This window comes from Aspergillus aculeatus (genome assembly GCF_001890905.1).
Source record: "Aspergillus aculeatus ATCC 16872 unplaced genomic scaffold ASPACscaffold_23, whole genome shotgun sequence".
Lineage (NCBI taxonomy): Eukaryota > Fungi > Ascomycota > Eurotiomycetes > Eurotiales > Aspergillaceae > Aspergillus > Aspergillus aculeatus.
Genome location: NW_017962998.1, coordinates 1 through 27,714, shown reverse-complemented (window position 1 = coordinate 27,714; position 27,714 = coordinate 1). Strand labels below are relative to the sequence as shown.

The 27,714-nt window shown below is 41.8% G+C and overlaps 7 protein-coding genes across 7 annotated transcripts; 4 read left to right on the top strand and 3 right to left on the bottom strand.

Moving 5' to 3' along the window:
• On the bottom strand, window positions 1–1,332 carry ASPACDRAFT_48285 (uncharacterized protein; the record flags this gene model as incomplete). Its single annotated transcript, XM_020202099.1, has 2 exons — window positions 1–215; window positions 270–1,332. 2 exons carry the CDS (start codon window positions 1,330–1,332, stop codon window positions 1–3), a joined length of 1,278 nt encoding a protein of 425 aa, XP_020051176.1.
• Window positions 1,333–7,569: 6,237 nt separating this feature from the next.
• ASPACDRAFT_48284 (uncharacterized protein) lies at window positions 7,570–11,346 on the top strand (the record flags this gene model as incomplete). Its single annotated transcript, XM_020202098.1, has 2 exons — window positions 7,570–7,809; window positions 7,867–11,346. The coding sequence occupies 2 exons, from the start codon at window positions 7,570–7,572 to the stop codon at window positions 11,344–11,346; spliced, it is 3,720 nt and encodes a 1,239-aa protein (XP_020051175.1).
• A 136-nt stretch (window positions 11,347–11,482) lies between these two features.
• Window positions 11,483–12,754, bottom strand: ASPACDRAFT_48283 (uncharacterized protein; the record flags this gene model as incomplete). The annotated part of the gene is made up of 3 exons (XM_020202097.1): window positions 11,483–11,668; window positions 11,746–12,036; window positions 12,479–12,754. The coding sequence occupies 3 exons, from the start codon at window positions 12,752–12,754 to the stop codon at window positions 11,483–11,485; spliced, it is 753 nt and encodes a 250-aa protein (XP_020051174.1).
• Window positions 12,755–15,295: 2,541 nt separating this feature from the next.
• Window positions 15,296–18,298, bottom strand: ASPACDRAFT_48282 (glycoside hydrolase family 71 protein; the record flags this gene model as incomplete). Its single annotated transcript, XM_020202096.1, has 1 exon — window positions 15,296–18,298. The coding sequence occupies one exon, from the start codon at window positions 18,296–18,298 to the stop codon at window positions 15,296–15,298; it is 3,003 nt and encodes a 1,000-aa protein (XP_020051173.1).
• A 1,120-nt stretch (window positions 18,299–19,418) lies between these two features.
• Window positions 19,419–20,192, top strand: ASPACDRAFT_64768 (uncharacterized protein; the record flags this gene model as incomplete). The annotated part of the gene is made up of 1 exon (XM_020204035.1): window positions 19,419–20,192. The coding sequence occupies one exon, from the start codon at window positions 19,419–19,421 to the stop codon at window positions 20,190–20,192; it is 774 nt and encodes a 257-aa protein (XP_020051172.1).
• Window positions 20,193–20,624: 432 nt separating this feature from the next.
• On the top strand, window positions 20,625–22,196 carry ASPACDRAFT_64767 (uncharacterized protein; the record flags this gene model as incomplete). Its single annotated transcript, XM_020204034.1, has 1 exon — window positions 20,625–22,196. The coding sequence occupies one exon, from the start codon at window positions 20,625–20,627 to the stop codon at window positions 22,194–22,196; it is 1,572 nt and encodes a 523-aa protein (XP_020051171.1).
• A 1,278-nt stretch (window positions 22,197–23,474) lies between these two features.
• ASPACDRAFT_64766 (uncharacterized protein) lies at window positions 23,475–24,187 on the top strand (the record flags this gene model as incomplete). The annotated part of the gene is made up of 2 exons (XM_020204033.1): window positions 23,475–23,966; window positions 24,131–24,187. The coding sequence occupies 2 exons, from the start codon at window positions 23,475–23,477 to the stop codon at window positions 24,185–24,187; spliced, it is 549 nt and encodes a 182-aa protein (XP_020051170.1).
• Between the last annotated feature and the right edge of the window lie 3,527 nt (window positions 24,188–27,714).

Below are 27,714 nucleotides of genomic sequence, written 5' to 3'. Positions count from 1 at the left end.
TCATTTCAACTCAACAGAGGATTGGCTACTCTGAATGTCTGATTTCAGTCTTTTATTCCCCTTCTTCTTGAAGATATCCTCTCTGTTCGGCAGTAATTTGGTTTCAGGACTGTCAATGACACGAAGGATATCGCACAACTGGGCAAAAGTTTCCGATAAGATTTTGTTACGAAGAGACCAGTCGAGAATATCAGTGCGGAACTGGGAGATGGGGTCTGCTTGCTGTCTTAGTATAGGATCATATGTATCTGACTTCGAAGGAGGCTTACCTCGACTGGACTGGGGAGGTATTGGAGATGGATCGGAGGAAGAAGGATTGGTAGAAGCAGAGGAGGGGCTTGAGGCTTGTTCTTCGGCGGCCGTTTCGTCCAAAGCTGCTTCATTAGAAATTTTGTGGGAGGGCATGTTATCGGAGATTGATTCGTCCGAGCGCATTTTCTCAGAAGACATATTGTCAGAGGACATCTTATCAGAGGACTCTTTCTCAACAGAATCTTTGTAGCAGAGCAGTCTTTGGGCGGGCTTCCTGGTGGGTGGTTGCTTCTTGCGGTACTGCTCACGAGAGAATTGGCCCTTGGGGTGGTTCTTGGGGCGCTGATTCTTGGGTTGTTGATTCCTGGGGTGCTGATGTTCAGATTTTGGTGTTCTGGCAGAGAAGGTTGTGTTTGCGACGGGGTGTACGTGAACTGACAGGTTGTGGAAATGCTGAATGTTGACAGTCACCTGATTCACACGTGTAACATTCACAGGCGGCTCGCGACTCCTTGAGTAAGTGGAAGAGGCAGGGGCGTAGCTTTGGCGGTGGGGCGGCGGCCTACCTGAGCAAGGTCTATTTAACGGAGGTTCTTCGTACCGCTGTTTATTGTGAGGTGGGCCGTCGAAGTCTTTGCCATCAAGATCGTCGTCATCGAATTCGTCGTCATCGAAGGAAGGTTGATCTGAGTATTGATCATTCGAGGGTGGCTCATCGAAGGACCGATCATCGAAGGGTGGCTCTTCTGAGTACTGATACTCGAAAGATGGCTCATCGAAGTATCGGTCATCAGGATACGGCTCATGACAGTACTGATCTCCAGAGGGCGGTCGATCATAGTACTCTTCTTCATAAGATGGGTGGTAGTTGGTTGGATCATAAGCTGGCCCTTCATAGTATGAGTCATCACAGTCTGGCTCATCGTAGTGCTCGTCATCAGAATATGGCCCGTCATAGTAAGGATCACTGTAATCTGGCTCATTATAGTACGGGTCGCTGCAATCTGGCTCATCGTGGTACTCGTCATCATAACACGGCTCGTCGTAGTAGTCATCGAAGGGCTCTTCGTCGTAATACATCCTGTCACGGACTACTCAGCCCTGCTGAGTATATGTATCACTTGCTTGAGGTGTTAGAGATATATAAGCTCCCATGACTGAACAGGCAGAGCGAGAGGACTTGATTTAACTACGAATGAGCGGCTAGACCCAACTTCTCGACACAAACGGCAGTAGCGATGCTTTTCATTGGCATTGATAACGCCTTTCTTCAGATCAGGTGACTTGATCTATGAATAAAATTGACAGCGTAGTATAGCTTGTATGGGTAAAGTCTGGGATGTTTTCCAGACTTGGGTTATCTGTGTGGAAGAAATAATGAAATCTTGATGGATTTACTGGCTTAAAGAAGAAAGTTTGATGCCTTGAGATTCTTAGAATTAGTAAGAAAAAAAAAATCTATATAAATTTATAATATTTATATATTAATAATCCTATTTAAAATTATATAATCTTACTAAAGCGAGATGTTATATATATACGCCGATACACCTCCGCAGCAAATTATCTATAAAATCTTCTTTTTTTTAAATAAAATAATATTTTATTTTTTTAATATTTTTAAATAAATAAATATATACGACCGATAGGCTGTCCAGCTGATACGGTTATTAAAACCGTTTAGCTGATATATCTAATAAAATAATTTAATTAATATTAATATTAACTATATTTCTATAATCTACAGACTGTAATACTATTAATAAGTTTAATATTATTAAAAATAATATATTCAGTCGATTAATTAAATACTTAAATTTAATATTATTAAATAGCTTAGTAAATAAGTTTATAAGATTTTCCGAAGATTTAATATATTTAAAATATAAATCTCTATATTAGATAGCCTTACAAATCTAATAATATATAATATTAATATATTTAGTTCGTCGGTAAAATTAGTTATTTTAAATAAATATAATAATATTTTTATTATTAATATATATTATTATTAAATATATATTTTTAAAATTTATATTTTTCAGTATATAAATAATTTAACAGGCTTTCTTACTTACTGTATATAGTACTATATATTCGGTTTTATATATAAATATTATAATATAATTTTACAGACGTAAAGTTTATAAAATTAGATTATTTATTTATATAAAAATATATCTAAAAGTTAACTAATATATATTAAGACAGCCGGTATAGTCGGTATTAATATAACCGATTATTATATTAAATTAATTATAAAAATTATTATTAAAATATATTATATACTAAATTTTATATTCAGCAGTTCTATATAAGTATCGGTTTAAAAAAAAAGACTATTTATATATTATTTAATCAGATTATTTATATATTAAAAAAGTTTTCTAATAGTATACGCAATATCGGAATATATTTATATTATTAAATATATTATACTTTTAATATCTGACTGATAGTTTTTAATATTTTTTTTAAAGATTTATTTTAGACTTTTAATAAATTTAATATTTTTATTAAAAAAATACTTTACAAATCTTCTTACTTACTAGATCTACTATTTTAATAACATACTAAAAAAATATATTTTATATAAAATAAATATTATTTTTATTTTATTTAATTTTTATACTAAAATATTATACAGTATTGCTGAAGTCGGTAATAATAAAGTATTTTAAAAAATTTTAATATATAATATTAATAAGATTTTCGGTTGGAGCAGCAATCTGAATATTATTAATATATAAAATTATTAATTCTCTATATTTTCTAATAAAAAAATATTTATTAATTTAAAATACTATTATTTTAATACTAATAGCCGCAGTAAAGAACTTATAATACTAATCTTTAACAGATTGCTTTAATTTATATATAAATAAAAACAGCTTGTAGATTTTAATACTTCTATTTTTAAAACTAATTAATTAAATTATATAGATCTTTTTATTATTACGAAATTTACTGTAAAAAAAAGATTTATTTAATATCTTTCTATTTATAAATATAATTAAATATTATTATAATAATAAAGAATATTCTTACCGTTGCTGTTTTTACAGTAGAAATAAATATAAAATTCTAATTAATATTATAAATTTATAAAAAATCTTAAATAATATAATAAGTTTTAAATCTACAGATTTTATTATTTATATTAAGTTTAATTTTATATATTTATCGGTCTGATATAGTCTTACGGTTTATAAATAATTTAATAAATTTTCAGATTTTTTATTTTTATAATATTAAAATTTTTTTAATTATTATAATATATTAGTAAAATATTTTAAATAATTTTATTATTTATTTATATATTACTAGTTCGATGATATAATTATAGTTACTGTTTTTTTTAACTGTTCCGGTTATAAAAATCTATTTAATAAAATAAAAAGTTCGAAGTTTCTTTTATTTAAAAAGATTTTTAATAAGTAATATTAATATATCGCTATATTCCAGCCTAAAATTATCGATATAAATAAAAAATATTAGCAAACCGATATTTTCAGTCGGTTAATATTAATACTTTAGTATTATTAATATTTAAAAATATTTCTAAATAATTTTTTTATTACTGACTTTATTATCGGAGTCGTCTGAGATATATTTATATAGATTTTTAATTAATAAAATTACCGATACTAGTATCTAATAATAATTATAATTATTATTAAAAAAATTATATATTTTTAGATTACTTTTTTTATTAAAGCAGACGTTTCTAATAGTAATAATTTTATTATTTTTAATATTTAAGATTTTATATTATTTTACCAGACTGATGTAGCCAAGCAGTCGAATAGTTTAGCTATAAGATTAAATTTTTAAAATTTTATTCCGATTTCTGACTTTTTTTAGAATTATTATAATATTATAATAGTTAAATATTTATAAATTTAATAAATTTAAATATATTCTATTATATGCTTTCTATACAGTAACTGTTTTATTATAAATTAATAATAAGTTTTTAAAAAATATAACTTTTTTTATAATTTTTTTATAAGCTTTTATTAAGGTCTTAATTACAAAAAACTATATATATATAAATTAAAATTATAAGATTAATTTATTCGATTAAAATATTTTAACTATAAATATATAAAACTGTAAACTTCTATTTAAAATCTTTTCTATATATTTAAATAAAAATATTTTTATTTTAAAATTCCGGTGTATTATTCGAATATAATAATTTAATTTTAAAAAATATATAGTCTACTTTTTTAATAAACAGCTTTAATTTAAATATTATATTTTTTCTGATTTTAAGCAGACGGATGTCGACCCAGCTGTTATATATATTAATAAAGAATATTTAATATTAAATACTGGATTTTTTACTTAAAAATATATTAATATATCTACTACTAATATCGAAAAATATATACTAACTATATTATTATAATAGAGTTATTTAAATATATTTCTAATAGATTAAAATATTAGCTAACTGATATATTTAATAAATATATTTTAAAATAGTAAGATTTTTAATATTTATTCTGTCTATTATTTTTAATAATTTAATATAATTAGTAACGGAGAGATGGGCAAGACGACAGTATTAAATAAAAAGATTAATATAAATTTTATTTATATTAAAAATATATTTCTAATATTTTTTATTAATATAATAAAAATAATAATTTACAGTTTATATATTTAATTTAATTAATAGTAAGATGATTACTGACTCGGCTGTATACTTTACTAAAGTAAGATAATTTACTAAAATAAAAAAATTAATAATATTATTAACAGCGATCTTAATATTAATCGATTTATAACTAATATAAAAAATATACTAATTTTTAATAATATTTTTATAATTAATAATCTTTTTATCTAAGGCCTTAAAAATTATTATTTTATTTAAAAAAAATAGTAAGATCGAACTTTGCAAAATATATAATATTAAATAAATTAATTTTAATATTAGAAATATAAAATATATTTATTAATTTAACAGTTCGAAATTTATTTTAATTATATATTAATTTTAACTTTATATTTCCGGTACTAATAAAATATATAATCTCGCCAGTAGCAGTTTTAATTTTATATTTATATAATTTTACAGTATCAGATAGAAAGTAATTTTTATTTTTAATAAAATATTTAATAAAATTAAAATTAATTATTCAGTCATCTACATACCCAAAATAAACTATAGTAATATTATAATTAATAAAATTAGTTTTTTTATTACTTATTACTATAAATATTAACGAAATAGAAGAATATTTATTTTTAATAGTATTTATTTTAATATTTTTTAATATTTTAAATAACTTTAATTTTAAATATAATCTCTAATAGTTAGACTTTTTATAGCTGACTTTTTTTGCAGTAATTATATATTCAGTTCTTTCAAATTTTCTATAAAATTCTTTTTTTAAAATTATTTTTCTTCGACTGATTATTCTTATTCTATTAGTTCTTAGTTTTAGACTTTTTATTTTTAGATGTTTTAATAAAATTAGCGTTGCCTGAATTAAATTAAATATATATCTTTTTTTATATAAAAATCTAAGTAATCTGATCTTATATAATGCTTTTTTTAATATATTAAGAGTTAAAATAGAAAGTTAAAAAGATAGATTATTATTTTTTAAAATTATAAAAAAAATTAGATTTATATACTATTACCGAACTTCTTATTCTTAGTAAGATTATATTAGAACTTATCTAATATTCTAAATATTTTTATAATATATTTATTAATATCTTTACAGTTGTTATACTGCAAGAATATAGTAGTTTATAATTTTTTAAAAAATTATACATCCGAAATAATATTAAAATATTTTTTTAATTTATTTTAAACTTTCTTCGCGCTGCTGAATTTAATAATATTATAGTAAATTTTCTAAATTAATACAGTATAAATAGCTTCTATAATCTTTTTATTTTTAGTTTTTTATATAAATAATTATTTTTTATATTAATTAACAGTTTTTTTATAGACTGTAAGTCTTATATCGGAAGTATTACCGATAGACTTTAAAATATTTTAAATAATATATAAAAATCCAGTTATTACTGAAGCTGATTCGGCTTTATTTTTTTATAATATTAATATTAAAAAAACAGATTATTTATAAATATCTGAAACGGTTTTTTAAAAATCTTATAAATAAAAATATATTTATAATATTTTATACTAGATTTAATAATTATCCGCATCTATTAGAACCGGGAGTTTGGTAATATTAATAATCTATTAGACTATTACTAATTAGTAGATATATTTTTTTAATTATATATTTTATTAATTAATTAAGATATTCAATATAAATTAGTATTTTTTAATAAATAATTTAGTTGATGGAGAGGTCTTCTTAGTACTGAATATTAAAAAATATAAAAAAATAATAAAAAATAATTAATTTAAGACTTTAAACTTAAGCCGGGCTTATAATCTGTAGAAGAAATAATAAAATCTTAATAGATTTACTAGTTTAAAGAAAAAAGTTTAATATCTTAAGATTCTTAGAATTAGTAAGAAAGAAAGAAATCTACACAAGTTCGTAATATTTATATATTAATAGTCCTGTTTGAAATCATGTGACCTCACTAAAGCGAGGCGTTACACGCACACGCTGATAATCTGCATCGGTACGTGTTCTTGAACATCATACATATATTCTTAGCATAAGATATCCTCGTACGGACTCGAAAATAGTATAGACTACATACAGAAGTATCCTAGCATAGATTCTCACTTACGAGTAGAGCATAGGACGCACCTGATTTGCAAAAATCATAAATACTAACAGAGAGTACATGGACTCCATACGTCGTATCGCTTGTCCATCTTGCTTATGCCGCGCTAAGCTATCGACTGTAGATAGTTGTGTATCAAGCGTATAGTGACTAAGCTAAGACATATCCATGCACAAATTGGTTGAGCCGATCCACGGTGACCATGTGACATACCAGCCCAGGGAGAGAGCGGCAGCGGCAGCAGCGCGGCGGCGCTTTGCGGAAACCATGGCGGAAAAACAGCGGATTTCCCCACGCCTCGGTTGTTGGTTTTCCTCCAACCCCTCCTTCCTCATTCGAATCCACTTGCTCACATCCCATGACTGCAATGTCTCCACCTCAGCCTTGGATGCTTCGACCGTGTGGTACATCTCCGAATTGATCCTCTGATGCAATCAGTCCGGAAAAATGGCCGACCGACAGAATCCGGCCAAAGTCCTGCGGCCATCCAGGTACCAGGCTAATGGCATAAGATAGAAGAATAAACGTACCTCTTGCCTCAATCTATTCCTGTCTTTTTTTGTTGCAAACCAAGCACTCATCATGGCATCTGCAGTATTACAGTCTGTGGTGCCAACGCCAACTCCCTCACCTCCAACCAGTCTGACTCCCGTGAGCGTTGCTTCGCCAGCCACCTCTGTCAATGAGCTAGGTAGCTTGGAAGAGGAATTCGACACAATAAACCATCTACTTCAGACAAGAGCACAGGGACGACTTGGTCATGAGCCTATTGTCGCCTATCCGTCATCTGGCACCAACTACGTCTATTATAGCCCCCAACAGGTGAACCGCACGTTAACCCAAAAATAGCATCTTAATCGCTAACACCAGCTTCATTAGCTTAATACCTTTGTCGAAGCAGCAGCAGTTCATTATGCCAGGTCCATTCCCCAGCGACGTTCGTCCGAAGACCCGGTTCAGGTGGTCGGCTTGTTGGGCCCCTCGGATTTTGAGTACTTGATTACATTGCTCGCTCTTTCAAGACTAGGACATACGGTGCTCCTGCTATCCACTCGCATTGCCGAAGATGCCTACGTCAGCCTCGGCGAAAACACTAAGGCCTCATATCTTGTCGCCCACACCACCTTCCTCGCCATGGGTGATAAAGTGGCACAAAGAACTGGCATCAGCCTTCAGCCATTACTGAGCCGTGTGGACTATGACAACACTACCACAGGTACAGTGGCGCTGCCATCAGCTCAACTGAATGGGAAAATTGAGAATAAGCATGTTTGTTGGATCATCCACTCCAGTGGCTCAACAGGACACCCCAAACCCATATACCAGACGCATGCCGGTGCTCTCAAGAACTACGCCAATAACTTCGGCTTGTGCGGGTTCATCACCCTGCCCCTATTCCACGCTCATGGAATTAGTTGCTTGTTCCGCGCAGTCCACTCACAGAAGCTCATATATCTTTACAACGCCGAGCTTCCCTTGACCGCCACTCATCTTCTCACAACCCTCCAAGAGCACCAAGAAATCCAAGTTCTTTACGCCGTCCCATACGCTCTGAAGCTGTTGTCAGAGTCACCTGAGGGTCTTCAGGTGATGTCTCGGTTAGAACTGGTGATGTTTGGCGGTTCGGCTTGTCCGAAGCCTATCGGTGACAAGCTGGTACAGAATGGAGTCCGCCTTGTGTCCCATTACGGTACCACCGAGACGGGCCAGTTGATGACCTCCTTCCGCGAACGTGATGACCTGGACTGGGACTTTGTCCGACCTGGTCCAAGCCTACTGCCATATGTTCGTTGGGAGGAGCAGATGCCTGGCATTTACGAACTTTGTGTCCTGGAAGGCTGGCCGTCCAAAGTAGCCAGCAACCGACCGGACAATTCATATGCTACGAAAGACCTCTTCGAGAAACATCCAACAACTCCTAACGCCTGGAGGTACTACGCCCGTCTGGACGACACACTGGTGTTGGAAAATGGCGAAAAGGCCAATCCCCTTGTGATCGAGGGTGTTGCCCGCAACGACCCCAACGTAGCCGAGGCCATTGCGTTCGGAGCAAATAAGCCTCGTCTGGGTCTATTCTTGATACCCGCGGAAAGTTCTCCTTGTAAAACCGCAGAGGAGCTCATCGAGGCCGTGTACCCTGCCATTGAGCGGTGCAATGCAGAGTCCCCGGCCTACGCCTACATCTCGCGGGACATGGTCAAGGTGCTGCCACCGGACGCAGAATTTCGAAAAACGGACAAGGGCACAGTCATTCGCTCAGCCTTTTACCGAGACTATCAAGATCAGATCGACGAAATTTACGATACTGAGAATGCCACAGGGGACCAGGTTCTTGAAGGGGCCGACCTTCTCGGATTTCTTCGGGAGCAGCTACTCGCAGTCGCACCGTCTATCGATTCTTCCGTACTTGAGGATCAAACCGACTTGTTCAGCTTGGGCGTAGACAGTCTGCAGTCCATCCGACTACGCAGCGCTATCATGAGAATGCTCGATCTTAGGCAACAGAAGTTATCTCAAAACTTTGTATTCGAGAATCCTTCCCTGAAGGCCATGGCCGATGAAATCACTCGTTTGCGTCTGGGCCAAGAGCTCAAGGCTGAGATTCCAGTTGAAGCACGCATGCAAAGCTTAATCGAGAAATACAGTACTGACTTCAAGGTTCACATTCCTGTTCCGCGGGAAGACGAGGCCGAACATGTTGTTGTGACGGGGGCCACAGGCTCGCTGGGCGCGCATGTCATTGCTCAGCTAGCCGAACGCGAGAATGTCCACACTATCTACTGCTTAGTCCGTGCCGAATCTCGCTACTCGGCCCTAAAGCGAGTTCGTCAGTCACTACGAACGCGGGGACTGTCTCTTACTCAAGCTCATGCCGCTGATCACAAGATAGTCGTTCTGCCTTCAAACCTCTCAGACCCAACTCTAGGTCTTGATGGAGCGACTTATGAGCAGTTGGTGCAATCCGTAACGGCTGTCATGCACTGCGCATGGTCTGTCAATTTCAACTGGTCCCTGGAAAGCTTTGAGGCGAGCTGCATAGCAGGCACTCGGCACTTATTGGATCTCTGCCTTAATGTGCGCAGCCCCAAACCGGCGCGCTTCTCATTCTGCTCATCCGTAAGCACTGTGGCCCGAACTCCGGGCAATTGGGTTCCAGAAGCCCTGCCCGAATCGCTCTCTTACGCACAGGGAATGGGTTACGCTCAGTCTAAGCTCGTCACAGAGCATATCGTCAACCGTGCAGCTCAGTCAACGGGGATGACGGCTCGCGTTTTGCGATCGGGGCAAATCATCGCGGACTCTGTTCATGGCATCTGGAATGCCACGGAAGCCATCCCCTTGATCTTCCAAAGTGCGGAAACAATCGGAGCTCTCCCACAATTGGATGATATTCTCTCGTGGACACCCGTGGATGTATTGGCAGCAAGTGTTATTGACTTGACTCTTGCGCCGGTGGCAGGTGATGTACTCAATGTCACTAATCCGAATCTCAATCACTGGGGGCTAGACCTCCTTCCACTCCTCCGCCAGGCTGGTTTGAAGTTTGAAACACTGTCTCCCCGCGACTGGGTCCATCGTCTTCGGCAATCAAATCCAGATCCCAGCATCAATCCACCTATCAAGTTGGTGGAGTTCTTCGCCAGCAAGTACGACAAGGAGAAGCCTAGCCGGGTTCTTCTCTACGACACCAAGAGAGCTCAAGCGGCTGCTCCGGCGTTGCGTCAGGCCAGAGGGCTTACCGTCGAGCTAGTCGATCGATTTCTGTCATATTTCCGCACCCAATGGGCGAAGGCGAGTCCAGAAACACCCCGGGAGGTTGTTGTGCTGACTGGTCCTTGCGGCTGCGGCAAGAGCACTGCCGCCCAGGCTGTGGCGCAACGGTTCAATATCCCCGTTATCGAGGGCGACGACCTGCATTCCCCAGCGGCGCGTGCCAAGATGGCAAACGGGACTCCTCTAGAGGACCAGGATCGGTGGAATTGGTTAGCACATATTCGCGGTGCAGTCATGGATCGGTTGCAGCACTCGACCGCGCCCGCCGTGGCAGTGACCTGTTCTGCATTGCGCACGGCTTACCGCGATGAGCTGCGACGCCTTTCGGAATTGTTTGATTTCCCTGTCAATGTTACATTCGTGCTTCTTTCGATCCGTGACGGGGAGCAACTCAAGGAGCGAGTAGCCGCTCGTTCGGAGGTAGAAGCACACTACATGCGAGCTACAATGGTGGACTCTCAGCTTAACACATTGGAGAGCCCGGGTCCATCAGAAAGCGATGTGATTGTCCAAGACTCGAGTCGCTCGAAGGAGAAGATGATTGAGGATGTTGAGAAGACTGTTGAGGGAATTCTTTCTGCATAAACTCTGGTTAGAAATAGAGCTACGCATATACAATGTTCAAATCTTAAACCACGTCTATACACTGGTGTACATGAAAATGATCCTTCTGTTAGCGCAGCATTCTTCATCTATGAGAAAGTTGATGATTGACATCTACTCACTTAAGAACCGCCAGCTCCTCTCGAACATTTAGACAAGAAACCCCCGGCAGCAAATCCTCCCTGAATCGAACCGGGTTTTCAAAGACCATGACCACGTCCAATCCCCCAAACTGGAAATATGAGATCTCATCTCCTTTCCTCACCCATTGGCCCTCATGCACGGTCATCACCACCGACGAGATCTGAGCCATCCCAATCAGTCCCACCGCCACCCGACCAAAATCTTCTGTTTGAATGACAATCACCCCACGCGTCTGACACTATTGACAGCCCGCATTGTCTTGTCCGGGGCATCCAGGATCTGCGGGCCCCTACACGGCATCCTGTCGCGTCTCACCTCCTCCTTGGCATCCCTCCGCAGTCCGCGATCCGGCTGCAGGCCCCGCCCTTCCTTCTTCTTCGCGATCTGCAAATACACCTGATCCTGAATGTTCCTCACTTGCACAATCCTCCCGGAGACGGGGGTACGCTGTCGATGATATTCCGCTGGCCTGAGACAAGCATGCACAAAGCCGCCGCCGCCGACCACCTCCCTTGCCCTGGAGATCCCCTGCAACAACCGATCAATCAGCCACACCACCGACTTACAATTCACCATTGCTGTCGCCATCATCGTCGGGGAAACCACCACCTCCCCGGCCCTATTGAGGGTCGACCGCCCCTCGACCACCGCTTCCGCCGCACACACCACAACCGCCTCATCCCCGGGCGCCGCCACCGGCCGTACCGCATCCGCCTCCTTCCACCGCCGCCCAAATCAATGATCAAACTTAAACGACCGCCACCCGCCCGCGGGCTTCCCCCCCCTCTTTATTTTAGTGCTCATTCAGATAGAAGGTATACAGCGAGGCCGCCGACTCCCGGGAGTAGAGGAACTGGCCCTGCTGGCGGGCAAAGCAGACGAGTCAGTAGCTGAGCCAGGTGCGGTCGGCGTGGGAGGTGGTAGGCTGGAAGGGGGTCTGCCACCCGCGCAGCGCGGGCTAATCGATCACCCAGTAAAAGACGACACTCTTATCCAAGAGCTCGTCGCCTGTGGTGGTCACGCGCGGCACCCACCGGAGGAGTGCGTCGGCGAAACAGAGGAAATCGTCGAGGGAGCGGATGCCCTCGCGCGCCATCTCGTGGGCGCCGCCGTTGCGCGGGTACAGCGCGGTGTTTATGGCTGTGTGGAAGGCGGTCGTGCGGTCCGGGTCGCGGTGGATGTAGTCCCGGAGGTCGCGGATTAGGAGCTCGACTGGGTGGTAGGTTATTGTTGCTGTGTTGGTCATTTTGTTTGAGGGGTATATTGTTAAGAATGATGGATGGGAATGGTCGGTCGACAGGAAATCGGACCAAGGGAGATTTGGATCAACAGATTTTGGAAAAAGAAAAAGACTGGCAGGATTTTATGCACTAGATAGTACATCAGACATAAAATCTCTCTCAGCAGATGTACTGTACTCAACTCTGTCGCTATCTATGATTCATGTTGTTGTATCTCGAGCTCGAGCTCGGGACCTAGGGCCAGTATATTTTTCAATTCACATGTGAGTTCCACCCTAGGCCAAGCGCGCCTTTTTCCCCCTCAAAGCATGTATTAGAGTGGGTCCTACTTTGTTTGGATGGGGGCAGGAATTCTAGAAAACTATAATTGTGACGTCCCAGGTTTGCTAACCGAAGGAGCCGAGATATTGTTCGCACTGCGGGTTGCTCCAGGAGACTCGTGATACTGTGAACTGTTTTTTCTGTGGAATGTGCAATAATCAGCATACTATGACTTGCCTACGGGACTGATAAGCCGTGCATGCGATGAAGCAGGTTGGCGAAGGTGCCAGTATTCAGTCGTGTCTCACACCTAATTCCAACAAGTACCCATTCGAAGCTTCTGATGTCGTTCTATCGCGCCCATGATGTATTCTAGTTCGAGGTAGTCGTACATGTCGATGGCAGCAAATCACAAATACTGCAACTCTCACATGGGGCGAATAACCAAAACTCCAGACGGAAGACGAAGATTGATCTCCCGATGCGATGTTGTCGGACGGAACACAGGGAGCGCAAGAGACAAGAGCCTGAAAGGTTCAGCAGCATTCTTGATGCTGCAACTGAGGTATCATGTACACTATCACCTCACTGTTCTACATGCAGGGGCTCTTCGTGCTACAGCGCTCGAACTCCAGAGATCGAATTGCACAATAATCAATGCGCAGTGCTTTGGAACCCACGGATCACATGTGGCAGTGGGGCATTAGACTTCGCAGTTCTTTCGTCGAGATGACTCGAGTGATCCATGCACTGGGCCTTCTTCTTCGAAAACCACACCTAGTCAGTAACAAGCAATGGCTCCTAACCTCCGAATCGACGGATCACCTTTCCGTAGCTTGTCAGAAGTGGTGATACTCAAAGTGATCAATCGCGAACGAGACCTTGAAGGTGGGCAACATGGAAGGAATTGTCTGCGATCTGCATACTGCTCTACATCATCGGAGTTCCTGTCCATTGAACTAGCAAAGATATCATCTCCATGCGTGTGATTTGGTTTCAGGGCTGAGGATCTAGCACAATCCTATGAGCTATTGAGTGTTCAACAGCTCTTCTTCGTGAATTTCTTCCGTCTATCAATTCTGTTTTGCCGTTGAACCATGGCTGTCTCAATCCTTGACAACATGACCAGAGTGCTCACCTGGGCTGCTTCAATATGGCTCTTCCGGCAATACCATAAAGCTCCTGAGTATTTCGTCGTCTCCTGTGGAGCCATGGTTTGCTTGTGGGTCGTGTTCAAGAGCCTCGTCATCAGTCTTCGAACCTTACACAGACGACACATGATTCGATTTTCTATTAAGAGTCAGGTTCATCTGGTTCATTCTTTGGCAGCTCGCAAGAGTACTTGGTTTCGGTTTTCTCCTAGCCACCGACGCTGCTGTAATCAGGAAATTGTGAGTCATCTATTCAGTCTAACTATGTATTAAACCGCTGACGCGAGTTTTAGAACAATGCACACCTTTACCAACAAACAAGTGGATGCCCTTGTTACCTATGCTTTCCACACCCGCCCTGGGACACCCGCCCTGGGACACTGGATTTTTTTTGTTCCTTGGATTCTGTGTACAAGACTCTTATTTTTGGAGAAGGAGGCTCGATACTGAGGGAATAGAAAACTATCCAGGATGCGCTGACTCAGCTACGGTGCAGCCCGCGACTCAATCTGACACGGTCGCAACTGGCCGAAATGCGAGAAAAAGATGAGGCGCAATACATTAACCAACATTCGTTAACCTAACGTGGTGGTACCTGGACGCTGACTCCTCGGTCCCTGAGTCCCTGATCTCCGGTACGAGGCAAATAACTAAAAATGTATCATCAATCCAGCTGAGTATGAAGTTTGACTTACTTGCCTGATACTGCCTGCCATCTCCTCATCCCTGCCTCCCACTCCTCCCGTTGACCCGTTCACCTCCACAAAGACGCTTACCGGTCTCGATGGTCGAGCCAGATACGACCCAGTAGTCAAAGCGCTATCCGAGCTCATCGGACCCTGAGGTGCACAGTCTGTCATAGAAAGGGTACAGAATCTTCAAAGAAGGATTTAGTCTCTATCCCAGCACCTATAATTCCTTTTCAAGCTTCTTCCCGGCGGAGATGAATGCCGTCTGGACATGTTCTACCGCACGGTCCGCAGAATATTACTACTCAACTGCAAACAACCTTCTGCTCGCGGTGGTCAAGAAAAGAAAGAGATGAAACTCGTTTCTTGATTTTGACGGATTGTATACCTATCATAAGCGGCTTCCAGCCTGATGCTATCTGGCTTTCTTTCTTTCTTCCTGAGTTTATACCGCAACACAGTCCTTGACCATATTCTCCACCTGGGTGTTCTTCTCGCGAAAGACTGGCCCGAGGGCCTCGATGGTCTTGTCCGAGATATCGCGCCTCGCGGCGGCCATGGTCTCATATTCGTCGGCGGAGCGCTGCCCGACCAGCAGGAGGGTGCTCAGAATGGTCATGACGCTGTTGTCGGGGTCCTCGACGATCTCATAGATGCTGTCGCCGATGAGGGCGGCGTCGCCGACGACGGCGACGATCTCGGCGACGTCGGCCAGGGTGTCGCTGACGGCGCCGAGCTCGCCTAGGAAGGGGACGACCAGGAAGATGGCGCCCAGAATCTCCTCGATCATCTCGCGGTGCTCCCAGGCCTTCTCCTCCTTGCCGATGGTGACGACTTCCTGCATGGAGCTGACGGCCTGGAGGAGCAGGACGACGGCCAGCGAGACGCTCTGCACGATATCGTCACTGAAGCCCGGCCACGCGCCGACGAGCGTCTGCAGCTGCGCGGCCAGGATGTTCTGCCGCAGCCCGTCCAGGTGGGGCAGGGCCTGCGCGACGACCGTGCGCGGGTCGGTGATGTTCACCTGCGCCGCCTTTCGGGGCACCCCGTAGAAGTTCTCCGTCCACGCGACACAGTCCGGGTTCAGGTGGCCCACGCAGATGTTGTATCGGTCGTGCGTGCCGTCGTACCGCACCCAGTCCGGTTGGATGCCGTAGTCGGCCAGCAGCCACGCCTCGAACAGGGTGATGTTGCGCACCTCAAAGTAGACGTTGTACGACTGGTGCCCGTCCGTGGCGGCGGTGTTGGGGCATTGCGCCGCCGTCCCGTTCTTGCCCTCGACTTCGATGATGCAGTCGAAGTAGGCGAGGCCCGGGCCCGTAGGGTCCCATTCCATCGCGCTGGCCAGGGAGGTCGTGATATTGTTCTCGACGTACCGCTTGTAGTACTTCAGGGTCTCGTTGTAGTCGTTGTGGGCCAGGATATCCGTGTAGTTGGTGACCACCACGTCAATCATATTGTAGAGCACATCGAGCATGTAGTACGGGATGCATTCGTCCGCCATGTTGGCCGACTGGACGTTGAGGTCGGCCATGGTCGAGATGGTGAGGTTGAAGTCGCACGGCGACGTGACTTCGCACCAGGCCCGCGGGTCGTCGTCGATGCAGGAGAGTTGATCGTCCTCTGACCAGGCATCCCCCACCTCACACTCGTCGTAGCATTTGCCTCGCTCGCACGCAAAGTCGCACAGCCCATAGTCGTCCAGTCCGGAGGTCAGATGGGCGGTGACGCTGGCGTTGACCACCGCGAACAGGTCCAGGTCACCCGTGGCGGTGCAGTTGCAAGCATGGATAGGGCAGAAGCCGTGGGCACAGCCGAAGCCGCAGAGATTGACAAAGTCCCCAGTGCCCTCACCAGCGGTGCAGGCCGGCGGGGCAAAGTCCGAGACCGTGGGGATAGTAAGGGCCACCTCCACGGTTCCGCACGCCGTGCTCGGACAGTAGCCGTGGTTGCAATCGAAGGAACACAGTCCGCTGTAACTAGCATCTTCCCCGGCAATCGGGTAGCCCTGAACGCCCGTGTCCTCGGGCACCGTGGGCGCCGGTCCGAGCTTCGAACACACGCAGGCGGTGATCGGACAGTACCCCCAGGAGCACGCCTGCTCGCAGAGACCCAGGAAGTTCCCATCCCCCCATCCTTCCACACAGGTCTGTTCGCCCAGCGAGTAGGCCGGAGTCACGCTGATCGTGTCGGTGGACATGGCGCTCCCGACCCAGGCGTTCCAATTCTCCACCCCAGAGGCGGCCGCGCAGCCAGCGGAGATTGACTGTCCCTGAAGTGTGGCAATCGTGGTGTCCCCGCGGCTGATGGTGATGGTCACCGCGCCCGAATGTCCGGTAAATGACACACTGCCATGGTAGATGCCCACATTGCCACTGGGCGTCGAGGTCCACGAGGCCCCCAGATCGGCGCCGCCTACCGAGACCGACACCTCCGCTTCCGAGGCCAATAGGGCAGAATAGAAGATCTTATCCTGCGCAATCTCATACGGCCAATACTCGACCTGGAGCTGACTGGCCGTGTTCCCGGTCGTTCCGCCGTCGGAGGCACAGGCTCCAGCCTCGTTGAGCCGGTACCAGCCGGTGACGCCTTCTTGGGTGACAGTAGAGATGTTGGTCTTATATGTCTCGATCACATAGGGCAGAAATGCGCGCCAGCCATCATGCGGCATGTCGAGGGCATAGTTGTACGGGGCCAGTCCAGTGTCAAAAGCGGTGTATGTCTGATTCGCCAAGGGATCATCGGCCGATTTGATGGGACCGATATAGTGCGACTCTCCGAAATCGTTCCAGGAGATGATCTCAATGAACTCGGGGTTCACGAACAGGGCCTGGGTCCACCGGTCAAACCACATGTCATCGCCCCGCCAGAGCCAGTTCTTGTCGTATCCCGGCATATTGGTGAAGAACCACGGGGAAACCGGCATCATGTACGGTTTGCCCTCGAGATAGTTGAGGTAGGATGCGTCCGTGTAGGTGTCCATGTCAGCCGGCCCATTGGGCCACGCGGCCCAGCTGAACAGCGCATCCGCTACCCCGTCCGCCTGGGCCATTGCCTCCATGGCTCCGAGGGAGGACCAGTCAGGAGCAAAGAAGCACCCAGTTTCCTCCTTGATCTCGACCCAATCCGCCGCATTGGTGGGCCCTTCGAAGGTGGAAACAAAGATTTGAGAATTGTAGTGGTAGTAGGCAGTGGACGAGCCATAGCCATTGATCAATTCGATTACGTCGTCCTTGGCCCACGCCCCGTTCCCGGCATAATCGAACGAAAAGAAGAGGGAGAAGCCCACGTTCTCGGCCGCCAGAAAGGCGTTCGCCACTGATCCGGTATTGACAGACTGCTCCGCGGCGATGTTCAAGGCAAAGGCGTCAATCCGAGCCTCGATGGCCAGGGTCATCTCTGACTCCCAGTCTGCCACACCATAGCCTTCGGTATTGGAGACCTGCATTTTAGTTAGAAAGCCCAGTCGGATGATTTCTTCGAAGCAGGTAAGGAAACGGGTATCTATGCACGTTACCATAAAATGGGCGAACACAGCCCGTGCATGAACATGGTGAAATAGAAAGAAGGAGGAAAATAACAGAATGAGTCTGCAGGGAGATGAAAATAAGGGAAAGACTGGCATAGTAAGGAGTGGAAAGGCGTCAAAGACCCCCAAAGACAAGACAGAAATTAAATGAATGAATGAATGCTACACTGACAAATATGAATAGTCGAAGATTGAGAGCAGTGACTGCGCTGCTTTTATGTTTTTCCAAGAGCCGCTCCCCCTCTCTCTCTCACACACACACTAGGGTGGGCATTAGTCAAGAATCCAAATAATTCTTGTCGACCAGTATCTCTTATGATGGGCGCTATTGAAACAAAAAGTAAACTTCTACGGGGTCCAATATAGTGCATCTGGTTCCGAGGCTGGCCATATTGGGCGATCCATATCGGAAATTAGACGCAGCATTGCGCAAACAGATAGTATCGGTTATTGATTTTTTGATATTCTCTGGTCGATACGACTCGTACCAAGAGCTCCGACTTAGAACCCATACTTCAAAGTTTCATAGTCACTAGTGTTCATGAACTAATTAGTCCTAATTACTAGTTCATGAACCCTCCTCGTGCGGAAGTATCCGAAAACCCGAATAATTAGCCCTAGCGTCTACTACATCCCTACCAGGGATAGTCCGAACATGCTACCTCACAGGATTACTAGTGGTAACGATCTTTGCCTATGTGTATAGAAGAATAGTATCGCGTATGAAGCTCGTGGTTACTGTCCACACATACTCCACGGAGGCATACTAAGCTATAGTAGCACTGCATGTGCATTTTTCCAACTTGGCTGCACTCCGGCGCTAATATAGACAGAGAGAGATAGAGAGAAGAAGGGGGAGGAAGAGAGTGGAGGAGGCAAGGCTTGATCGAAGTAGTATGGATTTATCGTTCAATCAAGAGCTGAGGGTTCAAAATAATAAGAATGGCAAGCCTCTGCTGACGATGTGCGGTTCTATCTATCTATGTTCCTGTCTATCCTCGTCGTCCTTCTGACTTGTTGCCTATCCATTTCCACCACTATGAGGCTCTTTTTTTTCTTTCTCTATTTTCTTTGCTGTGCCACGGGAGGCAAGGCGGCCGACACAGCTGGCATCTTTGAAACCCTGTTCTACTATTATGCCTACCGCATCGAGTTGAGCGCATTTCCAGACCAGGGAGACAGGATGATTGCCTGGGGATGCGTGCCCGCCACCGGCACTGTGTGTACTTTCTATGAATTTGTGCAGGCTGTCAGGGATCCAGGAACGACCGCCATCGATATCGATGCCGCGAACACAATCCTGCCTCCAGTGGAAGACGCGGATACGACTTTCGCCGACATGAGGTTCGTGGGTACATATGAGCTAGCGAGTCTCTACAGAGATGCTGGCAGGTTAAACCATGTCAAACTGCTGGGCACCATCACCAATCGCGTTCAAGAAGCGCGTGAGCAGATCACCGTCGACTCGGAACTTCTCGCGAATGCAAAGAAGGGATTGGAGCTCGCACAAGCCATGCGGTGGACAGAGAACCTGGTCAAAACCCAAGCGTCCTTTAACGAAAGGTATCCGGGTGTCATCCTCTACGAGACCGAAGAAAAGCTGGACAGTGTCACCATCAAGGTCATCGACTGGGTCAAAACAGCCGAGGTTCAAGCCTCGCGAAGTAACTCGAAGGCAACAGCCCTCCAGACCAGGTACAAGAAGTGGGGAAGCACCACCCCAGGCTCGGAATACAGGCACCATCAGAATATACTGCGTGCCTTTGCGATAAACCGAAATGTCCTCAATGCGGTTCCCAGCTGTCGCGCCTAGATTGGCTAGCACTTTTGTGGTTTTGGAGGTGGATTATGGTTTAATACATCATCATAACACATACCCGGGACATTCTACGGCAGGAAAACACACGTACCAGGAGAAGTGTCTCCCTCATTGATTCTGCGAAGAATATTCGGCTGCCTGCCCCTATTCGCAATTCTTCATTCACACTAAACTAGAAGTTTTAGCCGTGTCAACGGCGCCAGCCCCACCTTCTCGTACCTGTTTTTGCTGGTTTCCTTTGAAATTCGGGACTTTCTTCTAGTTTCCGAGACTAGTACTCAAATTTTATACTAAACTTTTGTTTGATACATGTTAAGTTACCCAGCACCTCGAATCTAAGTTGGTACATAATTGCTTAGGATTCGGCAACTTGTTAAGTGCGTCCTTCCTTGTGTTACGACTTTCTAGTCCAATACTGTTGACATGATGCTCGTCCCACTGCCTGGCGAGATCGTTTTCCAGGTGGTATCTTTCCTAAATACTAAGGATCTTTCTCAGTTGGTGCTCGTATCAAAAGACTACTATTCATTTTTCATTCCCGTTCTCTATGACCAAGTAGTCCTTCCTCTCAATGCTTATTGGGACGACGGATACAGACTCGTGGGGGGGAGCCACAAAAATCCCGTGCGGCGATTCTGCCAGGCGATGATCGAAAATCCACGCCTCGCGCCCTTGATCCGGTCCTTGACTCTGTACCCAAGTCATTGTGAGAAGTGGAGGACGCGTGCTGCACTCCCGGCCGTGCCGGAGGCGAAACTTCGCGCGTTGATGCTGCCGTACGGCGATGCCAAACGCAAGCATCGCCGCAAGTACCGCGCGTGGCGCAGAGATCTCCGGCCCGATCGAGAACGACAAGACGACTACCGACAGCCGTGGAACTACGAAGATGCCTGGCTGGCATTGCTGTTGGTCCAGGTCCGCCATCTCGAGCAGTTGGCCATCCGCGTGCCGGAGGAACGCATGCAGTTCGAATTCGAACACATCCCCCTGACGCAGGGATACACCACGCACTTTGACCGCGTGATCCACTGGGCGAGAAACCCGGCGCTCGGGATCCTCCCACGGCTATCGCACGTCTCCCTCCGCGACGGACCGGCATGGTGGGATGAAGGCGCCACCAACGCCGTGCCCCTGAGGCGATTGCTGCCCTACCTACGCATCCCATCTCTCCGCAGTCTCTACGTCCGCAACCCCTGTGACAGCTCCCTGCCCCGTCAACTGCTCCGGGGTCAGATGCCAATGTCTGCGTCACTCACGCACATCGACCTGCAGGGGCCGTCAGATGCCCTCTCGAACCTCCCCCAATTTCTCGAATGGTGCCCGAACCTCGAGTCGTTCGCCGTGGAGATGGATCGAAACTGGACCCGGCGTGGCTGGGTGGATGTCTCGCAGCTCTACCGTCCGCTTCAAAGGTCGCAAGCCTCCCTTCGCCATCTCCACGTGGCCTTCGCTGGCGTGGCGCGCGAGGTTGAGCAGGACGCGGAGAGCCCCCGGCCGACCTTCTGTGGCGATCTCTCGGGATTCCCGAATCTTCACACGGTGCATATGCGATGGAGCAGCCTGCTGCCTTTCCACGGCAACCGCGCGCTGGAGCCCGCGAAACCCCTTCGCGCCCTCTTGCCGCCCTCATTGCAGCATCTATACATTGAAGATTGCCTCATGCAGGCCTCGTGGGTGCTGGCGAGTCAGCTCGAGGACTTACTCCGATTTTGCCGTGAGGAGTGCGGGCTGCCAGCCCTGCAACGCCTCTTCTGTCGATTTGTTCCCAAGGAGCGCCATTACAGCCGAGAGGTGGCGGCATCATCAACGAAGCAGGAGGCTCCGGAGCCGGACCCTGCCTGGGAAGTCCGACTGCGTGGGATGCAGGAGGGATTCGGGGCGCTGGGGGTGTCTCTGCGAGTGATCGGACGCGGAGCAAGCGTGTCCTTTCCTCCGGACCGAGCGCTGAGGCACAAATGGCCCATGAGCGAAAATGGCGAATATTGGGACGACGATTAAAATTACTAGCTGTTTAGTAGGATTACGGTCACATGGGGGGAATGCGATAGGGTCGGGGTCGGGGTCTCCGTTTGTCGTGCTTTCACGGAGAAGAGAAACAATTTGCATGCCCCTTTACATTTTCACTTCTCGATGAATATGATTCGTGTAAAATGTATTGTACGGTGCTGTAGAGGTACCCAAAATTGACTCCGATCTCCACAAAAGGGAGGAAGTCCCTAGCCCTCTCAAAGCACTTAACGTACAGAGATTTCGAGCGCGCAAATTAAGGCCCGTTGTGCTAAGAGGCTTGTGCTTACAAGCCTTTCTGGCAGGGTCTTGTCTGTTCTTTACCGGGACGATTTTGTACCAAGTTCCTAGCTAGCAACTATTGATCCCCGAAATTGTCGGCTCCATTGCAAAATCCACTTTTTCCAGATTACAGTCCGGACTCGTAGTCGAGCCGAATTTATTGCCTCCGACATGGATCCAGGGGCAATTCGCGATCCGACCGGATTGGCCGGTCCCTGAATCCCTCCGCGACGGCCCGGGCAAATCCCCTGAAATCTTATTCGAGGATAAGACTCGTAGATAAATTTTCCTTATCTCGCTACCAATTTGACACATAGGAACTATTGAAAAGCTAGTCCCAACGTCCCACGAGATTAAATCTTTAGCCGGTGGTTCACCCCACCTATCATCTAGCCCTAGGTGCCTGGGTATAGGCACGCCCCATTTCGTTTTTCCAATAATCTTTCACAAAGGTCAAGGATGTATTTACTGATTAGCAACTTGTCTGTTTCTGCCGGCTTGATCTCCTTCCCTGAGATTTTCAAGAGGAGACCCTCAGCCCGGTGCTAAAATCGAGGAAAGTGGCTCTTGCCTCTACCGATTTCACATGGTAATGCGTACAGGTAATTCGAGCCATCAGATTGGACGAATCGAGCCAACTTGCGCAAGATATGCAAAAGGGGGGGAGAGATGAGGAAGCAGCTGATTTCCACCGTGACCAGCTGGATATCCAGCAGAACCAATGCCCCAGCTCCTCTGTACAGCGAACGCGAAACAACTCTTCTAGTTTCAGACAATCCCCTATTGTATGCTATCCATAATACTGCCATTATATCTATCGTCTCGCTGCAACAGCTTCGCCCACCCAAACCTAGAATCCTATACCATCTTCGAGTTTCTGTCCTCTTTTCTTCTCTTTCCTAGAGTCTGGCCTAAGTTCACTTTCAACTTACCCTTCACCGCCAGCCCAACAAGCTTACCTCTTTCTCCAAAGAAAAAGATCCAACAATGAGGCTTTCTTCTCTCTTCTCACTCGTCCTCCTGAGCGAGGCCGTCGGCCGTGTCTCAGGCAACAACAACAACAACAACAACAACAACAACAACAACAATTGCTTGGACCAGGTCTCCGCGAACACGATGGCGGTGTTCAGCGGCGCGCCGTTCACGCTGGCCTCCCGGTACAACAACGGATCGGCCTGCGCAGGCTACTGTGACGGCCTGGCCGAGTGCCACGCGTGGCTGTACAGCGTGCGAGGCGGGGACTGCCAACTCTATAAGAAGACCGCCCTCTCCACGTTCCCGTCCCAGCATTTCATGTATGGCGTCTGCGGGAGTCGTCTCCCTCCGTCGTCGTCGGCTGCTGCTGCTGCTGCCAGTTCTGCCGTTGTCGCGGGGGTTGGTTCGCCTGCCAGTTCCGGTATCAGTGTGTCAACGCCGGCGTTCTCTGCGGAGATGAGCAGTGGTAGCAGTAGTAGTGGTAGCAAGAGTATTGCTCTAAGCGTAAGTGCGGTTTCGCCGTTGCTTTGTTTTTTATTTGTTCCTTCTTCTTTTTTGTGGTGCCCGAGGGAATTCATCTTGTATATGATTCTGTCATATGCGAATTTCTCTCGGTCCAACAAAATAATTTCGAGTCTGTAACATTGGGTACTAAAAGGATGGGATAGAAAAGGCACCTCGACAACCACCGTCACCACCACCACGGTCATCGGCATCGAGATTAGGTCCGCCCTAAAAAGCTGTGTTGTGTTTCCCTCTTATTTCCTTCTCTCTCTCTTCAGAAAAAAAAAGGCTTGCAGGCAGATATGGTCAGATAGGATGTTCCATCTTACTGCGTCCGCACAAACGATTGTACAAGAACTTAAAGATTCTGTTGAAATTGTTTTCCTGTCAGGGGAGGATGATATCTGTTGGATCATCTCCGGACGACATTCAGTGTATGCTGGCTGCTGGCAGGTACTGTCTACTGTCTATGTATTCCACCAAGGGGGTAGGAAACATTACCCCTCCTATCCTCCTTGACCCCCAAGTTCAACTCACTGAAAATGTCGGCGTTGTGCGTGTAAAACCTCGGTTCAGCCAGGTCACATGATTTCAATCAGAACTGCGAGTATGTAAACACCACGAATTCGTGGAGATCTCTTCCTTCCTTACCAGTTTCATGAATCTCAAGGCATCAAGCTTTCCTCTTTGAGCAAGTATCTCCATCAGTATTATATGATAAAGCAACAGAAAACAAACACGAAATATTTTTTTTTATTACAGGGCTTCCGAATACAGGAGTCACTACCTATACTCTTCGATTATTTCAGCAGCCCCAAGATAAAACTATACTAAATATAATCTAAAGACCGATAGAATAACAATACTTTATAAGATTACAGTATACTATAATAATATATACTAAATATAATAATCTATAAAAATATCTAAACTTATATAAATAGCAAACTGGCCTAATTATAAATAATCTAAAAATTATAGAACAGTCGTACTAAATAATAGTATAAAAACATTACATATCTCAGGCCCTTCTTTTAAAAAAAGATGAGAAAATAAAAAATTAAAGTAGAATATACAGATATTCTTCTATTTAAAATCAAATCTTATAATTAGAATACGCCTACTATTTAATTTAAGAGCAAGTATAATATTCTTAATAACAAAATATATAAATTAATAATAATCAGAAGAAAGCCACAGGGTCCTTTTACTTTATAAAAAAATCTAAAAATCCGTAACAGAAATAAAATAATTAAAAGTAAATTATTTTATAACCGAGCCGCCGTCTAATAAAAAGACTACCGAAAAGACTAAGCTAAAATAGCCGATCAGTATACATTACTTAATATTTATAATTATATTTTAGAGTTTAATAATTTAATTATTTAAAACCGACGTCAGCATACAGCTGTTTAGTAAAAAGACTATTAATATAATTTAATTAAAATAGTCGGTTAGTATATATTATTCAACATCCGTAGCCGTATTTTAAAACTTAATAATATAGTTGTTTAAAACTAATACTAGTATATAGTTGTTTAATAAGAAGACTATTAATATAATCTAATTAAAATAACTAATTAATATATACTATTTAATATTCGTAGCTGTATTTTAAAACTTAATAATTTAATCATATAAAACTAATATTAATATATAGCTGTTTAATAAAAAAACTACTAATATAACTGTATTAAAATAGCCGGTTAGTATATACTACTTAATATCTATAACTATATTTTAAAATCTAATAATATAATTATTTAAAACCGATACTAATATACAGCCGTCCAATAAAAAAATTACTAAATTAACTAACTTAAAATATTTTTTAAATATTTAAAGATTTAAGCTTCAGAAATCTTCTACTGTTATTCTAACTATTAGTTAATCTTTAACTTTACTAATAAATATCTGCTTAATAATATTTTTTATTAATATAAATTTAAAACTAGAGTAGTAGATCTATAGTAGAGTATTTACTATTATATAATTATTTTAATAAATAAATCTTTCTGCATTATATAAAAAATTAAATAAGTCAGAATTAAATTATATTTAGATATTATTTAATCAGTCTTTTAAACAGCAAACTATAAATTTATATATATTTTTAATTTTAATATATTTATTGTTCCTACTACTTTTAATATTACTTTTATTAGAGCTAGTACCTCCAACCAGTAAAAAAAATAATTCTAAAAAAATAAAAAATATTACAGTTTCAAATCTAATTTTTGTTTTATTTTAAATAATAAATCTAATACCGACAGATGTATTATATATCAGCAGTAATATAATTTTTAATAATTTTAATTTTAATATTTTTTTATTATATTTTATAATTTTACAGTTTATATATATTCTCTTTAAACTATATTTTTATAAGGTGGAGATAATATAAAGCAATTCTACTATATATACTTTATTTAAAAATATAAAATAAGTATTTTTTATTTAAAAATATAAAATAAGTATTTTTTATTTAAAAAATAGTTTTAAAATAACAAATATAGAATTCAGACTGGTATTTCAGAATCTATTAATATATTAAGAATAAAGTAGAATCTGTCCAAGCGATTATTAATATTATTAAATAAGAGGTTAATAAGCAGAGAAAGAATATAAAAAAATAAAGATAAAATTAAAAATATAATAATTCTAATTATATATTAAAACTCTTTCGTTAGCTGATATATTTCTTTTTTATTAGCTTCAGTAAGAAGCTGACTTAGAATAGATATATATAGAGTGGCTTAACCTGACCGTTACATCTTAATCTTAATCTGGCCATAACCTGGCGGTTAGATTAAGATATAAAAAAATTTTAACTGTACAGTTAAAGTCAGATTAAAGTATAATTATTATTTTAACTGTTTATACCTACAGATTAGAAAAATTAGATATAACAGATAGATTAATAACCGCAGGTTAATTTATAATATATATATTCTTTTTATATAAATAATATATAAAATATAATATATTTTTAATTATAATATAGTAATATTTTTTTAATTTTAATCTATTTGTTTTATCTATTCTATTTATTCTATCTGCTTTATCTGTTCTATCTGTTTTATCTGTTCTATCTAATTAATCTATATTATATATTTTATCTAAAAAAATATACTATACTTTGCAAAAGACTTTTATAGAATTTAGTATAAAAAAATAATATTTATTATTAAATATATTAATAATATTATACTACTTTTTATACTGTTTAGAACAGTAATTATAATAATATAGAAATTATAAAAACCGGGTCTCTATTTCTATTTAAATATATATAATATTCGAAGATTTAGATAAGACTGGTTCTTCTATTATTAATAATACTTTATATTTAGAATTATTTTTTAAGATTATTTATATTTTTATTATTATTAATATAAAATATAATAATCATCTTATTTTCTTTTTACTTTTTAAATATAAAAATAATTAAATCTAGATTAAGATTATTAAAAATATTCTAATACTTTTTATTAATAATAAAATAATCGGTATATATCTGAAGTATAACTGCTTTAATTATATTAAAATAAAAATAGTTCCGGTAATAGTAGCAGATATTTTAAAAATTATTAAATAAATATTTAATATTAATACTATTAGTTACAACTAAAAGAAAATCTTTAATTATTTAATAAAGAATAAAAAACTAATTACAGTAGGATTTTTAATAAGTAAGAATATTAGTATATTCTATAATATCTAAAATAATATTAGTTTAATTAAAAAT